This window comes from Myotis brandtii, unplaced genomic scaffold (assembly GCF_000412655.1).
Source record: "Myotis brandtii unplaced genomic scaffold, ASM41265v1 scaffold115, whole genome shotgun sequence".
Lineage (NCBI taxonomy): Eukaryota > Metazoa > Chordata > Mammalia > Chiroptera > Vespertilionidae > Myotis > Myotis brandtii.
The window spans coordinates 9,479,206-9,492,135 of record NW_005353967.1 but is presented as its reverse complement, the minus strand read 5'-3'; the positions used below and the strand labels follow the sequence as shown (position 1 = coordinate 9,492,135).

The following is a 12,930-nucleotide window of genomic DNA, read 5'->3' as shown; positions in this document are numbered from 1 at the left end:
TCACATATATATATATATTTTTTTTTTCAGAATACATGTTCAGACTGGCAAAAAAATATCATCTAATTAGATTTCATCCAAGATGGCCTAAATGAGACAAAAAGCCTACTTCTAGCACCCTGTCCAGTTCTATGGTTTCATGTACCAAAAGCGTTGCTTCAATAACATTAAGCTTTATGATTTCACAGCTCATATATAATACTTCAACAAACAATAATGATTTTCCACTATTTAATAATTTTGATTATATGTGGTTTATATTGTAGTTCCTTAGCTAAATCAGAAATATGTACAGAGTTCATTTGTGAAAAACTGATAGCACAAAATCACATTGTAAAAGAAGCTGGATAAAGCCAGTGTATACACTGATGGCCAGATTATTATGACCGGCCAGATTATTATGACCACCCCATCAGTACTTCATTGACACTTTCAAAAATACTGAATACTGAAAACTTCATAAGCAAATACTCTCAAGGTTTTATTATTATTATTTGCATAACTAATTCACTTCATTGTACTGATGAAGCAACCTTATAGTATAACCTTTTAAATACCTTATAGAACTGCTATCAAACAAAAACTTTACCAGAGTTCAAACCTAATTTGTAATTAGTTTCCTAAGAACTCTTTGATTTTTATTCAGTAATTTAGTACATTTCTTGTTTGATCTTTAACAAGCAGAAATCATCCTTAAAACTTACATAGGAAAAAATCTAGAAACTATTAATTATGGCTGCATTCAAAACAGTAGTTAAGTTTATGCTTTAATACCTACCAAGAAGTGGTGGCATGTTCTGAAATATACGAAGCAACTCTGGTGTAATGCATGGGCTGTTTTCCAAAGTCACTAACCTAGGGGGGGAAAGATTAAATCACTTTCTGTAACCATTAAAGCTATTTAACAACACAACATAAATATTTTAAAAACTGCCCCATGTAAAAGAAGAAAAACAGACAATACAAAAAGTCATAAAATTATCTCTCTTAAAAAAATTACCAAATTCATCAAAATTAAAAACCTACCTACAAATCATGTACAGTAAAGAAAGTGACTACATACTAAAATATGTATGATTATAATGATAAAGCAAAATCATGGATATTATGAGTGGTCTGGTAAAGATAAAAATTATTTCACGTTTTTATTTTCTTTATGTATTCTTGTCATGTGTAATTGATGTGCCCCTGCAATGAAACACTGGACTAATTAGTTTAAAAACACTTACTTTAAATGTTAATAAATATGAACTTAGTAAAACTTAATATGAACAAGCCACTCTCAGTTAAAATAATAGCATCTGGAAAAAAATCAATATATAAAAAATAAATTATATATGGGTTGTAGTTTATCACAGAAGTGTGTAACTGGTTTACCTCCTCAAAACAGCCTCTAGAAAAGAAGTTAAAGAAGACAAAACACAATTGTCACAATATCTGCAAGAAAAGAGAGGGGGATCCCATTCAAAATCATTCACTATAAAAACTCTCATCCAATTATAAATAGAAAGGAACTTCCTTTACCTTATAAGAGAGTATCTACCAAACACTCATAGAAAACACACCTAATGATGATATACTGAATCTATTCTCTGGAAAAGTAGAAACATGCCTCATAGAGCATCCCCTATTAGCTTGTCTAACTTCATTCACATCTATTGAGTATATGTGTGGAGGGCCTCTTGGAGGCACTCTAATATGATAAACCAAGTAAGTTAATAAAAGATACCATTACAGGCTTATATTAGAAAACTAAAATTTACTGAGCTAAATCTTAGAATATGGGTTAAATGACAAATACCAACGTAAAGCAAGTAGAAAGATGAGATAAATATAGGAACAGAAGATAATATGAAACAAACATGCAAGAAAATCCAAGCCAAAGGTTGGTTCTTTGAGAAGACCAATGACAAATCTCTAGCAAGATGGATCAAGAAGGGCAGAGGAAAGCCATTTTTAAAAAAAATCACTTAATAAGTCTGAAGGTTCATTTTGTAATATATGACCAAAAACATCAACTGGTACTGGTTATCCCCTAATAAGTTCAAATTCCCATTCTCCAATATAAAACTTTTATACCTTTGCTTCCCACAAACCTCTCATATCTTTATACACTCCCACTCCAGCCATAACACTCAGCTGATGATTACACTTCATATTTTGTTGAAAAAATAGAAGCTTACATAGAACACCTACCTATCTCATTCAACTACAATACAGAAATCCATCTTAAACAGATAAATTATTCCTCCAATTAAAACAGATAAAGTATTAAAACAGATAAAGTATTCCTGCTGCTATTAAAAAACAATAAACCCCTCTACTTGCTTAGCAAAACATCCCTTCTGCCTCCTTCAATTATCTTTTTCTTTCCTTTTTATTGAGTTTTTGGGATGACACTGGTTAACAAAATCATATAGATTTCAGGTACACAGTTCCACAACTGCCTCCTTCAATTATGTTTCTCTGGAGTATCATCCACCCTTTTAGAACTTGCATCCCCCACACCAGCCAATGGCTGCCAGATTTCCACACACTTCTTCATAGTAAAAGTTCTTAAACAAGTTATCAGTGCTCACAGGCTGTACTTAACTCCAATTCTATCTTTTGTTATTACTTCTCCACTGAAACCCCTAATATCTCCATATGACCAATTCACCTCTATGTACTGCTCTTACTAGAACAATCAGCACATCTGACATAGCTGACCACTCCCACTTTTAGGAAATAGTCTCTTCTTCCTCCTGTATCAGTAGATTGCTCTTCTCTGTCATCTTTGATGACTCCTCATGGGGCCTCTAAATGTTATAAATTCTTTAGAATTTTCCCCTGAGCTGAATGTTCTCTATCTGTCCTTCTCTTCCTAAGTGATCTCACCAATTCTCAGGCTTTAAATATCATATACAAAATACTAACCACTTTAGAAACATTATTTCATCCTCACGACAACTGGGTAAAAGTATAGATTATTTTTCCTCAATGTACAGATAAGGAAAATGAGGCTCATAGAAGATGATTACAAACCTTACACAGTGGTGTAATTGGGGCTTGACACCTATATCTGATTCCAAATGAGCTGTAACTCACTAAGAAAAATCCTATATAATAAAAGCCTAATATGCTAAGAGTCCAGTTGATTGGTTGGCTGTTCAACCAATCAAAGCGTAATATGCTAATGACATGCTAAGGTCACTCAACCGCTCGCTATGATGTGCACTGACCACCAGGGGACAGACACTCCGACCTGTAGGTTAGCTTGCTGCTGGGGTCTGGCTGATCAGGACTGAGCGAGACGGGCCCTCCTGCGGTCCCTCCCCGGTTGGCCAACCTTCTGCAACCCTCCCCAGCCCCGATCATGCACTGGTGGGGTTCCTCCGCCCAGCCTGCACCTTCTCACAATCCGGGATATCTTCAGGGGATGTCAGAGAGCCGGTTTCGGCCCAATCCCGCAGGCCAGGCCGAGGAACTCCACTGGTGCACAAATTTGTGCAACTGGCCTCTAGTATATGAAGAAATGTTTACCCTGATTCTTTAAATAATCTTAGCTATTTATAAATTTGGTAAATTTTTTTAAATGTATCATAATGATTTAATCTTGTTTACATATAACTAAAAGCAGAAAAAAAGAGATTACCATTAACAAAGCAATGCATTTTTATGATTACCTGTTCATGTAATCCTTAAAAAATGTATACACCTTTACTAAACCACATTAATATACTAAGTCTGCAATACTGATAAGTAACTGAATATGTCTCTTTACTATAATATTTTAAATTTTTCTACTAGCCATTATCATATAGTATCTACACATTTATAAGAAAGTACTTATATACCAGAGATTAATGTTTTAATTTGTAATCTAGAGTAGGGGTTGGCAAACTACAGCCAAATCCAACCCATATCCTACTTTCGTAAATGATGTTTTATTGAAGCACAGCCCTGTCCACTTGTTTATATATTGTCTACAATAGCTTTCGCTCTATAACAGCAGTGTTGAATAGCTGGAACAGTATATGCATAACCTGGGAAGCCTAAAATATTTACTGTCTGATCCTTTACAAAATAAAATTGCCAACCTCTAATCTAAAGTAACCCATTCTGGACAAATAAAAATATATGAATATTGCCCTGGCCAGTTTTGCTCAGTGGTTAGAGCACTGGCCCACAGATCAAAGGGTTGTGGGTTCAATTTCCAGTTAAGGGGATGTACTCAGTTGCAGATTCAATTCCTGGCCCCATTGGATAGCGAGCGAGAAGCAACCAATCGATGTTTCGATGTCTCTCTCTCTCTCTCTTATCCTCTCTCGCTCCTTCTTTTTCCCTCCTTCCCTCCATTCTCTTTTCCTTCCACTCTAAAAATCAATGGAAAAATATATCCTTGGGTGAGGATTAAAAAATATATATATACAGTATATGTATGTATTCACACACACAAAAGCCTAAGCGACCAGCCGACCAGCCAGTAGCTATGATGTGCAATGACCAACAGGGGGCAGACGCTTAACACAGGAGCTGCCGAACTATAACAACTTTGCAGAGTGACCTCTTGCACTCTGGGACGCCCTCGGGGAATGTCAGACTGCTAGTTTCGGCCCGATCCCCACAGGCCAGGGCAAGGGACCCCACCTGCTGGAGGAACCCCACTCACTCTGCAGATGGCCGTTGAGCCCCGGCACCACCCCAGGCTGGGGCGGGACCGCGGGAGGTTGGTTCCAGGGTGTGTCTGGCCCGTCTTGCCCAGTCCCGCCACCTTCTAACTAATTTCCTTTCAATGTGCACGAATCCGTGCACAAGGCCTCTAACATGAATATAAAAGTGTCCAACATATGCTAACTTATAATCAAACCATCCAGAAGTCATTTAACTTAAAACAACCTAGAAAAGAATGAGAAATAAATTGCAAATATCTACCTACTTATGTTTTAAAATTGTACTTCGAGTATTTTGATACAGATCATTAATTTATAATTTGCACTGAAGATAATTTCTAAGAATCAAAACACTGTTCATTCTTAGAAAGCTAAACAAAACTAAGAAAATAAGGGAGAGAGAGAAGAAGAAAGGGAAGAAGGGAGGCCCCAAGTGTTATTGTTTTCTATGGTTAATTTCTGTGATTTGCTTTTTAATTCCAGTGTGAGTATATATATTGGAATTTTTAAACCTTTCCTGTATTATAAACTACATTTTAAAGAGAGACTGCTGTCATCAGTAAAATAAGCTTAATAAAGCAAAATGATTTTCTAGCACAGTTCCTTACAGTTTGAGGCACTGAGCTGTCACAGAAAAAGGTTTTCGTAGGTTTGTTGTTTTTTTTAAACACTACATACTATTCACTTAGTAAAATAATAAATCAAGACTAAGCAGTACTAATATTTGGGGATAAGGTATAATCCCAGTACTTATGGTAAGTTAATAAGAGGTTGAAAGTAACTCAACAATTCCCTGAAATCTCATTTAACACACTGGAAGTTTTAAGTAAATTTTTAGTTTTCAAAATTTACTGATATCTAAAATTTACATTCCAAATTCCAAAAGATAAAATGCAGCTGAGTTCTTACTGAAACTTCCCCTTTAACTCTGACAATTGTAAGCCTACACTGAGTGAAAGCTGCCAAGAAAAGATGGAGCTATTATGCTACCCACTTTGGGGAAACCGACTTTATGTTTTTATTTTTAAATGTTGAGTTTTTAAGCCCTGTTACGTGGCCTTTGCTTTATTGAAATGAGAGTAAGGAAGGTCAAGAAAAAAAAAAGTCCAAGGTATTAAGTTTTTCCTCTTACCATAATTCTAAACCATCTTCCAGAAGATAAACATGTGGAGGCTGGGAAACATCTGTACTCAGTTGAATAACTGGAAGCAGGAAAGGGTACAGGTTCTTGCTGTCTGCTCCTAATCCCTATGGGAAGTATAAATAAAATTTAATATAAGACATTCTAAGGTCCCACCACCACCACCACCCAAAAAAAAACAACAAAAAAATCAATCACCTATCATATATAAAAGCTCTAAAAACAACTTATAAAGTAAATTAATTAGATTTTAAAGGACAGCCCTAAATATAAGCATAACTAAAACAAAGTTAGTTCTGTTTACAATTAGAAAGCAAGTAGCATAAAAATATTATTCAGTTACCTAATGGTAGTAAAATAATATATACCAAGGCTATACAAATCTGTTCATTTAAAGAGTTTCCATACATAAATATTTATATCCCATCTCTGACTATTAAAGAGGTGTTAACATTGAAATATTAAATTCTATAAATTATCTAACCTAAATAATAAACACTGAACTCAACCTAAATATTCATCAGTAAGATAATTACATTATGGTGTATTAATATTCTAGAATACTTAGCTGTGAGAAAGGATTAGACGTGGAATATAAACAATTTCAAAATAATTATAAACTGGATTTAAAAAGTACAGACGTGTGTATAATAATTCTACATGCAAAAATATTTTTCAAATAGCTACATTTCTGAATATGCGATATATGCATAAAAATGTTTCTTGGGAGAAAATAGAAAAAAATTGTTAACACTAGGTAAATATGGAAAAGGAAAAGAATACTGGAAGAGAGTAAAGGAGTTTTCTTTTTTTTTGTACTTTTCTGTAAGCTTTTAAAAAATATATACATAAAAAATATGTACATATTAGTTTAATGAAGATATTTTGCTAATATTTTTAAAGAGCCAAAAACACAAAGAGAGAGGAAGAGAGGGCATTATATCTAAAATTCTAGTTTGCCTAATTACTGTATTATGAAGGTTGACTCAGTGTACCACACAAATCTCACTTTCAAAGAAAACAAAAAGGATGGAAAGTCCATTTCTAATCCATTAATAATCTCTATATAATCTGATAAACATAGAAAGGAAATAAAATAACCAAACACCACCTCACTTAGAAAATAATTCAAATGTCAATATAATTTATAGCAAATGACAATGCAACAAAACATTTATGTATTTCCCTTTTTTAAGTTAGATATCTTTATTTTAAAAAATATATATTCCCCTTTTAATGAAATATTTATAATAAATTCAATCTGTATCAGAACATAAGACACTTCAAAGGAAATATATAAAGTTTATCCTTAAATACGTTAAGCATAAGTTTGGCTCTTTCTATAACTAAAAATAAGGTGAAAGACCTTATTGAAGATTTTTTCCAAAGAGAATTATAAAAATATCACATTTAATAAAGTAAAAATAATAGTATATTGGGCTTTAATATTTAATTAAAATTTTACTCTCCATAGCTCAATCTTTAACAGAACAAAAAAAAGAAAGAACATTAAGAAAAACTAGTCAAGTTCATATTGATTATCAAGTAGACTTAAAATTTCTCAAGAAAATTAGAATCTATCTACTTCGTGCACATCCCAATGAGCACAATATACTAGGATTAGCAAAACTAAAGGAAGCAACTGTGAAACATTTAAGACTCTCTGTAAAATCATGATGAGATTCATCTTTATAATCTAGAGGCCTCAAATACATGTACAATCCCAGATATGCAGCTTTAAATCTGAACATTCTTTTGGGCCATGGTTATAACTACAAGACATTGTCTATAATACTGTAAAAGCTCAAAAATAAATTAATCAGTTATTAATAAAATTATCAGAAATGCTTAAATGGGGAAAATCATATTGTACCATCATTACCTAAGACATAAGGGGAAATAAGGTGAAGGGCACAAGGGAGTCTCTCTATACTATTTTTGCCATTGCATGTGAATCTATAATTTTTTTTAAGTTAAGGGAGAAAACAGAATAACACCTTCTAAAAACTGAACCAACCCACTGTCTTTCTAAAAGAGTTCCGCTTCTTGCATTTCCTAACTCACCTGACATGAACCACTATTCTTCTAGTAATAAATTATATTATAGCCCTAACCGGTTTGGCTCAGTGGATAGAGCGTCAGTCTGCGGACTGAAAGGTCCCCGGTTTGATTCTGGTCAAGGGCATGTACCTTAGTTGCGGGCACATCCCCAGTAGGGTGTGTGCAGGAGGCAGCTGATCAATATTTCTCTCTCAGCAATGTTTCTAACTCTCTATCCCTCTCCCTTCCTCTCTGTAAAAAAATCAATAAAATATATATATTTTTAAAAATTATATTATAACCACCTCCTGCTTCCTCTTTCTCCTCATCTCACATCTAAATAATCCTTAATTATCTCTCTAATAGTTTTCAAATCTTGCCCCTTTTCCTCATGGCTTTAATTCAGGTCATCATTTCTTTCAGGGGTAACAAAAGAGGTTCCCAACTACTTTCCTTGACCTTACTTTTACCCCATTCCAAACTAGTGTCCACATGATTACCTTTCTAAAATAAAAATAACACTCTTTCCTCTGAGCTTCAAGATAGGTTCTTTACATTTACCTGACAAGGCCCCCACACCCAAGCTCTATACTCTACATTCCAGCTACACCAAACTACTTAGTATTAGAAATAACTATGTTAATATCTAGAGAAAGCTGGCAGATTTAACCCTTATATGTATTACTGTTCTCTGCCAACATCCCTAAAAGAATGCTATAGGATGTGTTTTTAAAGACCTATAATTGTAAGTATAAAGACAGCATAAGAAAAGATAAAAATCATCTCATTTTTGAAAACTGGGAAAAAAGACAAGTGGCTACTGACTTAGCAGACTCAGAAAGCCGAATCTCAAAGCCAGGAGCAAAAACAAGGGCAAGAAGCAGCCTATTTACATTACAGAAACTCCAGAAGGTTCGAGGAACTGATAGCACCAAATATTTTGGCAAGAGGGAGGTTGAAAGGGAGGTGTTAAAAATAAGAGGTTCTCTAGAAGGTGTTTAAAGAACAGTCTGATGCCAAATCTCATCCATGTGCACAAACAACTGGCTCTCCCTGGTCCAGAACAAAGCTGGCCGTTTATTCTCTTGTAAGGTACAAGAAGTGGTCTCAAGACAGGGAGACACCAGGCAATCAAGAGCTTATTACATTAAACAGGCAGATGTAATATGTAAACAGGCATGAGACTGAAGGATCTTTCACTGAAAAAAGATCTCAAAAACATGGACCATTCCCCGACAAAACAACCCAGCTAGATCATCCTAAAAGAAAAATCCACTATCAGCAAGTTTCTCATACGTACACAACCCTTCCCATCAGCTTTCAGTTCCCACTCCTAAATTTATACAGACAAAATGCTGATAGAGTTCTTGAAATTGGGTGATGGTAAGTTATCTAAGGATTCATTAGACTGTTCTTCCTTCATTTATATATGCTTCAAATTTTTAACATGCCAACAACCAAGGATCAACAGATATGATTATAATATCTAATATGAGACGTAGAGAACAAAACAAATACAAAACAGCACCTTAAAGGAAACAGAAACCAAGCATAGAAATGAAAACATGGAAAATATAACATAACTATCTCTGCATTCAGAAAACAAAAATGAAATCCTGTAAAATGAGTATTCAACAAAACAAAAAAGTCAGAGACATTAAAATATTAAAGAAAAACTTAAAAGGTTGAAAGATAAGGTTCAGAAAATTATTCAGAAAGTAGAGCAAAAGAGTGCCTTTTATATATATAAAAAGGCAGGACAGAACAGTAAGAAAAATAGAGGACTGGTTTACTGATCTATCGTCTAAGTAATAAAAAGTTCAGAAGGGGACAAAAAATAAAAAAAGAAGGGGAGGAAAAAATAAAATATAATATCATAACCTAGAACCCAAGAATATGAGTTTCCAATTTGAAATATCCAAGTGTCCAGAACAATGGGATACAAATATACCCACATCATCAGGAAATTTAAAAAAAAAAAATTTTTTTTTGATCCTCACTCAAGGATATTTTTTCCATTGATTTCTTAGAGAGAATAGAAGTGGGGAGGGGGGAGAGAGAGAGAGAGAGAGAGAGAGAGAGAGAGAGAGAGAGAAAGAGAAACAAACATCAATGTGAGAAAGATATCAATTGGTTGCCTCCCACTCATGCCCCACCCAGGGCCAGGATAGAACCTGCAACCAAGGTAGGTATCCTCATCAATAAAAGAGATAATCTTTGAGGATAATCACAAGAATTACAGGGTAGACAGAAAGAGATGGTAGGCTAGAGACTTATTAAAGAGAAACTGCATTTAAAAAAAATTTGTATCGTCCAGCAGGCATAGCTCAGTGGTTGAGCATCAACGTATGAACCAGAAGGTCACAGTTTGATTCCTGGTCAGGTCACATGCCTGGGTTGCAGGCTTGATCCTCAGTAGGTAGGGGGCATGCAGGAGACAGCCAATCAATGATCCTTTCTCATCATTGATGTTTCTATCTCTCCCTCTCCCTTCCTCTCTGAAATCAATAAAAGTGTTTTTTTTTCAATTTGTATCACCATTCATCTATCTAAAACTCCCTTAGACAAAAATTTGTAACTGTCAAACCCATCCATAAATATTTACTGAACAAATGAGTTTATGTTTCAAAAAGTATCAAGGTGGCTGAGAAAGGTTTTTCTAAACTAATAGTAGAAAGGATATTTTTAAAACTTATTAGAACATTTAGAGTAGAAATTCTTAATTTAGAGAAAGATCTCCCATTGGAAAAATCTATCAAACTCTGAAGCAAAGGCAGTAAAAATCACTTCAGCATCCATACACTCAGAGACAGTCTAGGGTTAAGCTCTTCTCTCACCATCAGACTATAATTCATTTTCAGTTCAAATGAGAATTAGAGTTTCATTCTTTTTCCCTGAAGTTTAGGTTCCTCTCTACCTACTGCACATCCCAACACTTCAAGTCAAGATGTCTAAAATCAAATTCACTCCTTCTCTCAAAAGCAACTCACCTGTTCTTCTGTCTTTCCAATTTATGAAAGGGAAAATTTTTATTTTAAATTAAGGAAAAGGAGTAAAAATGAAGTTTATGCAGAAAATCCCTGCATAACAAGGATGCAGCCTGCAAGGTACCATGGACTACACAGATTGTGGGTTTACCATCACTGAGGACCACTACATCTAACGAAAGAAATCATCTCTAAAAAGTAGAGGAAAATTTTCTTATGTCAAAAATGTCCAAAGTAAATATACAAACAGTGTTTTAAAAACTGTTTAGATCACACATATAAGACATAAAATGTGAGGCCTTTCACTAACATTAACATAAAACACATGCAAACAATGAAAAATTTTAAAGAAGAAAAAAATACTGAACTAAGAAACTGTGAAGTATCTTACCTGAACAAGATGAATAAGCGTTGTCAGAATAGCACATCTCAACATATTGTGTTCTTCACTCTGCTTCCACAGAAGAGGCAAGTACTGCACCAAACATCCTACATACGGCCGTATCTATCACAACAGAAGTAGGGGAAGTAAAAGAATTCTCTTAGTAAAAAAGGCGATTTATCTTAAGAAACAATGAAAGACCTATTTAAGTCCCAGAGAGCAAATATTTAATATATACTACATGTAATATAGTAAGCATATATCCTTTTATTTTTTTAAATATATTTTATTGATTTTTTACAGAGAGGAAGGGAGAGGGATAGTTAGAAACATCGATGAGAGAGAAACATCGATCAACTGCCTTCTGCACACCTCCTACTGGGGATGTGCCCGCAACCAAGGTACATGCCCTTGACCGGAATCAAACCTGGGACCCTTCAGTCCGCAGGCCGACACTCTATCCACTGAGCCAAACCGGCTAGGGCAAGCATATATCCTTTTAAAGATAAGTCAGACATTACATAGACACAGAGCTCTTTGGTACTTGACCTTATATATCTAACATACGTGTGTGTGTGTATGTATGTGTATATGTGTGTATGTATGTATATGTGTGTGTGTATATATATATATTTCTTCACCTGAGGACATGCTTTTATTGATTTCAGAGAGAGAGGAAGGAAGAGGGCAGAAAGAGAAACATCTATGTGAGAGTGAAACATCAATTGGTTGCCTCCCGCACATACACCAACCAGGGATCAAACCCACAATCTTCCAGTGTACAGGATGACACTCCAACCAACTGAGCCACATTTGCCAGGGCTATGGTAAATATTTTAAAATAGTTACCAAATGTGTTACATGAAATAAAATTTAGGAATGTGAAATAATATATAAAGGCCAGTTATTTCTTTAGAGTTTAATAGAAAGATGCTGTTATAATCTCCTTCTTTCTTTCTAAATCAGCTTACTTAACTGGAAATACATTGTTTTAGAAACAGTCAGCACTTATTTATTCATTCAACAATTATTTGATAGCATCTTCCAAGTATCAGGCCCCAAGCACAAGGCACCAGAAAGAAAAGGATATAAAGCTACACATACAAACCCTTACAATGAGAAAGGGTTAGTGCAATGGTGAAGGTGTACAGGAGGTACAGTGGAAACGAAGGAGAAGAAAGAATACAATTGTCAAGTCCAGTTAACCAGTTTTGAAAAATATACCCTGAAGCACACAGCACAGCTTGACAGTGAGCCTCATGGAAAATAAAATGGATCTACGCTGAAGCTGGACAGTGCTCCAGCTCTAGGCTTACAGTCATAGTATTTGGAATTGTTCTAATGAGTGTCCTTGATGATAAAACAAATAGTAGACCTTCAGCTTCAGTGCTACCTATTTCAATCCCATGGATTAAAATTAAAAACTGCTACCAGAAAAAAAAAAATGAGTGTTTCTTTATTCTGCTTATGAAACAGCATACAGTGAAAGGGTAGCAAAAAAAATTATAGAATCTGTGTCCTTCACATCCCACCCCAGAAGGTAATGTACAGAAAAATAAGTTAAATATTTGTTCAGCCCTGGCCAGTATAGCTCAGTTGGTTAAGCATTGTCCCATGTACTGAAATGTCGCCACTTCAATTCCCAGTAAGGGCACATACCCAGGTTGCAGGTTCAATCCCCAGTCCAGGTGAGTGCAGGAAGCAACCAATCGATGTTTCTCTCTCTCT

At 34.9% G+C, this 12,930-nt stretch overlaps 1 protein-coding gene across 2 annotated transcripts in view; it reads right to left on the bottom strand.

Annotated features, from left to right (window-relative positions):
- The window catches only part of IPO11 (importin 11), a 129,632-nt gene that overhangs the window by 56,511 nt on the left and 60,191 nt on the right, over positions 1 to 12,930 (bottom strand). For both annotated transcript variants that reach the window (XM_005857926.2, XM_014548917.1), the window contains 3 exons: positions 11,212 to 11,325; positions 5,785 to 5,900; positions 779 to 855 (listed from right to left, as the gene is read on the bottom strand). In XM_005857926.2, coding sequence (XP_005857988.1) covers positions 779 to 855; positions 5,785 to 5,900; positions 11,212 to 11,325 — 307 coding nt within the window. The remainder of the gene's footprint in view (positions 1 to 778; positions 856 to 5,784; positions 5,901 to 11,211; positions 11,326 to 12,930) is intronic.